Below are 5,392 nucleotides of genomic sequence, written 5' to 3' on the forward strand. Positions count from 1 at the left end.
GACTTAGCAAGAGATAAACTCCCATTGCTAGCTATATTCTGACTTTTACTTTCCTGGAAGCCTTTATCTTTTGGGAGCAAAGTATCTGTTGATGGGATCCAAGAAGAATGGTTCTCCATACACTAGTTCTATTTTTCATTCAATTAACCCCGACCAGAGAGGCGCCATCCATGTAAAGCAGCATGGTGTTCCTATGATGCTTTCCATCCACTGTTAACTGGAGAGAGATTTAAGATAGGGGCAGTTGTTGAATTAAGGGCAGACTATATATATTGAGGTACTTTTTTTCAGGTCAACCCATGCCGGCAGGCAAGTGAGTAGCCAGGAAAATATCTGTGACTGATGTGAGAGGTCCTTCTGTCTTGGTTAATGAATAAAGAAACTGCCTTGGACTGTTATTAGGGCAGAACTTTGGTAGGCAGGGGGAAGACAGATCTGAATGCTGGGAGGAAGAAAGGCAGAATCAGAGCGAGATTCCATGAATCTGCCACTAGAGAAAGACATGTTGCCAAGTCATAGCCAGTAAGCCACTGTCACATGGTGATACACAGATTAATAGAAATGGGTTAAAAAAAAGATGTAAGAGTTAGCCAATAGGAAGTTAGAGCTAAAGGGCCAAGCAGTAATTTAATTAATACAGTTTTGTGTGGTTATTTCAAGGCTAAGCTGCAGCCTCTCCCTGCAACATGTGACTGGAGAGAGAAGAAATGGACAGAAGTCCAAAAAGCATCACCTGTATTTTTGTGAGGACACTTTTATGATGTTGTTTCTGATTATATGTTGCACTTGGGGCCAAGAAAAAGAACCGAGGTAAGTCCATTCATTAAAGACTTTTGAATTTTGACCCTAGAAATGACTGCAAATATGGACCTGGGCTTTTTTTTTATAAGCAAAAAATGCATGCCAGTCTATTTTTTCTAAACAATACTCTCACCTGTCATCTAAGCAAGCTCACCACAAACAATCATGATGTACTGACCAGAAAATACCATAAAGGTCATTTCCTAGCAAAGACTAAACACTGGCAAGTGTTTCATGAATTGCATGAAATTTATCAAATTTGTTATTAGTACTACATCTCTGCCTCTCTCAACAAGTTCATTCTTTATGATCAAAAAATATTTCATTCTCCATCTCCCATCATAATAAGCACCAAAGAATTTCCTCTTTCTCGATTGATCATGCTTCTTGACTTAAGCCAATGTGAGTCACATTCCATTATAATAAGGTGTTTCATTGTTTGTTTTTTCTCTTAGGGAACATTCTAAAGGAATATGTTCACCTTCTTGAGCAACAAAAAATTTAGTAGTCCTGAGACAAAATAAACAGGACCTTCCCATTAAATGTAGAATGCAAAAAGAAGCAAGCATAAACACAGCAATTGTTTAAGATGTCTTCATTTTCAAGGAAAAGCGGTATTACAAATTTAACAGTGTTTTTAATTGTGCTATCATATGGCTGCCTCCAGTCAAATGTATGCTTTTTTTAAGAAAAGAAAATTAATAAGAGAAAAGAATAGTTTAAAAAAGCTTCATGAGTTGAGCTGCTTAGGGATGTCATATAATCGGGAACAGCTGTACCAACTCCACCATCTCATCTGCAAAATAGTGAAAAATAAAAAAAAAATCACAATTTAAAAGGTGGATGTGACACTTCAAAATAGTTCTTTTTATCTCAAGTAAGTTAATATAATAAAATATAAACATTGCCATATTTGTATGCATGTGTGCCTTCCCATAATGAGGAAAAGTAGTTAATTAGGAAAATAGGAAAATGGACTTTACATTTTACTCTATACATTTTTACATTTAACTTTTCTGGAAGGTGTAGTTGGATCAGAAGAGGGAGTGAATGTTAAGAAATTGGTTTTCTCTTTGGAGTGTTTCTATTACTCACCTTTCTGAAATCAATACGGTGGTTTTGGGTGAAAATCTTTCCTCTCAAGTTGAGCACACACCTTTGCACATTTAAAGCAGCCTTTGCACCATGAGCGATTCACAGCTTTACATAATGAGCAGACCCAATTCGCTGGAGTATATGAGAGGGGTTTCTCCTGTTGTTTGGTTTCAAAGGATTTTTCCCCTTGAGCTTGCTTGAATTCAAAGGCCTTTACCCCTTGAGGTTGCTTGAATTCCAAGGCCATTACTCCTTGGGGTTGCATGGATTCAAAGGTCATTACTTCTTGAGGTTGGGTGGAATCAAAGGCCATTACTCTTTGAGGTTGCATGGATTCAAAGGCCTGTACCCCTTGAGGTTGAATGGATTCAAAGACTCTTACCCATTGAGGTTGCATGTATTCTTGAGGTTGCTTGATATTTTGCTTTGGAGGCAGTTGTTTGGAGGGGCATTTATTCATAGAATAACTTTTACTTTTTCTCAGGGGGCTGGCTTGGAAACTATTTGGCTCTTCTTTCTGGCCCTGGCTCTTGCCAGTCCCCTCACCTTTCTCCAAACTAGGGCTTGCGTCAGTAGCCAGGGTTGTCATCTGCTGAAATGTGTTTATGTTATCTTCTCCCAGGGCAGCTGTGCCCTGGGATGTCTTTGGGTCCTCTTTATGTTCACTGATAAGACAGCTTACCAAGTCTGGCCTCTTCAGAAGAATTCCTGGATATTTTTTCAGGGTTGGGCTTGTTTTGTTCACCTGAGTAACTGTTTCCTGAAGAGTTACTGAATCTTCTTTAGTGCTATGGCTGACGCTATCTTTTAAGCCACCCACCTTCTTGGGATTCCCTGGATATTTCTTCTTGGTGCAGCTAGTTTCATTTTTCTGGGAAGTCATCCCCTGAAGCATTACTTGTTCTTCCTTTATGCTGTGATTACTGTTGACCTCGAGTGCAGTGGTTACCTGCTCCTTCACTGGATTTTTCTTTTCAGTGGCAACCTTCATCTGGGATGTGACATGACTTTCCTTGTGGTTGTTGTTGCTGCTGTCCCCATGGGGTGGTGTGCCATGGGGTTTCTTTGAACCTTCTTCCCAGTGGCTTACACTGTTTCCCAGATGACTTACATCCTGGAGGTTCTCAGGATATTCGTTATGCCTATGGAAAGTTTGGCCACAAGTAGAAGCTGTTGCTTCCCGTGACCCCATTGAAACCCACATGCCAGGTGGGTAGATTGCTGCAGGAGCTATCTGAGGTACAACTGTAGCCATGGCTGCTGTTGTTGCTCCTGATTCCATCACTAATGGGTGTGGCACAGGTGTTGAATATGGGAATGGCAAGGGAATTCTAGTATTGAGTGGTAGTGGATGTGGCACAGGCATTCGAAGAAAGAGTGGCACTGATGGACCAGGAAGTCCTGGCAAATAAGACAAGACCGGTGGGACAGGCATCTGGGCCTCCAAACTGGGCATGTTTTGGGCCTCTCTAGATCGCCACTCTTCCTGCTCTTCTTCCTCAAAAGACCACACTGATGCACTACCCTGTTGCATTTTAGGTTCAGGCACATCAGGCAAGGCAGACCTCTCTGCTTGGAGCAGCCTCCCACGCAGTATTTCACGCTCATCCATTGCCTCTTGTAACGCAGTCTGTGTAGAAACAAGTTGAGATGCTGCCTGGTCCCTCTCCTCTCGCAACCTCTGTAGTTCAGAGGCCAGAGTCCAGGAAGCTGTTTCACGCTCTCCCACCTGTTCCTGTAGCCTCCCAACTCTACGTGCCTGCTGCTCACGTTGCCTAGCACCTACTCTCACACTCAATGCCAAAGCACTCCAGGTACAAGCCCTCTTTAGGGAACGTGGCACTTTCGGGTCAACAAGGATAGTATGAAGGTGGTCTTCTATCTCATTCCAAGACCGAGATCGAAAGGACATATAGAATTCTGGACCCCCTCCATTCATAAGGACTTCATTGTTAATGAATCTGATTACTTCAGTATGGTGGAAGCCACTGTTGTGGTCTCCAAATTCAAGTGCCATGACTTTTGCAGTTTAGCCAATTAATACTCTCATGTACCTCCACTATGGTTACTGACACAGCTGCCACACATGTGGCTTAACTGCTTCCCCCTCCCCTCCAGTTTCAGTCCTACTTCAGTCCATGTCGAATCTTTGTTTCCTCGTTTACTTCCTTCCTCCTCTTCTTACTTCTCCATAAAACAGAGAAGCTGATCCTCTCACAAAGTCCTCTGTACTCAGCTGTGACTGCCTACTGCCGGGTAGTTAAGGAACATTCCACAGGATACCTCACAAAGGGTAAACAACTAAGTCATGCCACATGGCATGCTGGGAAATGTCATTCATCCTTAAACTACCTAAAAGAAGCGCAGGGAAGGCAGATACTGTGAGTACTGTAGTGAACGCAGAAAAGAAGGCATGAAAGAAGGTCTTCTAGAAGACCATAAGCTAGTGAATAAAATGAGGTCTTCAGTAACATACCTGTTGCTGATAAGCAAGACAGAATTTCTATACTGGGTAACAGATGAGGAAAGAGCTAGAGGAACTGGGCTATAGGCATAGCTAGGTAACAATTTCAAGTCTTCTTGTATCATGACAATGATACAATATGGGCTTTCCCCTTTCTTTTTTTTTAATGTGTATTGTTTTTGTTTTGTTAAACCAAAATTGGTATAGGAGAGAAGGTTCAGGGATGCATTGTCAGAGATATGAAACAGAGAACTGGGCTTGCAAAGGTGGCATCAAGACTAGAAAATGTGGGAGTAGTGGGAACCAGATTATTACATAAGAAGAATTGGGAAGAAGTTTGGGGACACTAAAAATCCCAAAAAGGGTTCAAGATTTTTAAAGGGACTGCTGATGAACACCATTTCCCATACTGAGTAGGTAAGGAAGAGAAAGCAAGGAGGAAGTAGTCTAGGAAGACTAAAGACAGAAAGCTACAACCAAGGTACATGTCCATATTCCATGAAAGGGAAGAGGAAATTTCAGAGCTTCTCCTTTCAAAATTAAAATTCTCTTATGCAACATTTGCATCTAAAGTGAAGAACATTGGGTATCTGAAGTTTCTTTTTTTTAATTTATTTATTTATTAAAGATTTCTGTCTCTTCCCAGCCACCGCCTCCCATTTCACTCCCCCTCCCCTAATTAAGCCCCCCCCCTCAGCCCGAAAAGCAATCAGGGTTCCCTGTCCTGTGGGAAGTCCAAGGAACCCCCCACCTCCATCCAGGTCTAGTAAGGTGAGCATCCAAACTGCCTAGGCTCCCACAAAGCCAGTACGTGCAGTAGGATCAGAAACCCAGTGCCATTGTTCTTGAGTTCTCAGTAGTCCTCATTGTCCGTTATGTTCAGAGAGTCCGGTTTTATCCCATGCTTTTCCAGACCCAGGCCAGCTGGTCTTGGTGAGTTCCCAGTAGAACATCCCCATTGTCTCAGTGTGTGGGTGCACCCCTCATGGTCCTGAGTTCCTTGCTCGTGCTCTCTCTCCTTCTGCTCCTGAT

The 5,392-nt window shown here is 42.4% G+C and overlaps 1 protein-coding gene across 1 annotated transcript; it reads right to left on the reverse strand.

The window, feature by feature from the left end:
• Positions 1-1,906: 1,906 nt before the first annotated feature.
• On the reverse strand, positions 1,907-3,913 carry LOC121445755 (testis-expressed protein 13C-1-like). The gene is made up of 2 exons (XM_041647903.1): positions 2,314-3,913; positions 1,907-2,130 (listed from the first exon to the last, which is right to left on the reverse strand). Exons 1-2 carry the CDS (start codon positions 3,911-3,913, stop codon positions 1,907-1,909), a joined length of 1,824 nt encoding a protein of 607 aa, XP_041503837.1.
• Between the last annotated feature and the right edge of the window lie 1,479 nt (positions 3,914-5,392).

The sequence above is a fragment of the Microtus oregoni genome, unplaced genomic scaffold (assembly GCF_018167655.1).
Source record: "Microtus oregoni isolate MIOR12 unplaced genomic scaffold, Mior012 000528F_ref0000153, whole genome shotgun sequence".
Classification (NCBI taxonomy): domain Eukaryota; kingdom Metazoa; phylum Chordata; class Mammalia; order Rodentia; family Cricetidae; genus Microtus; species Microtus oregoni.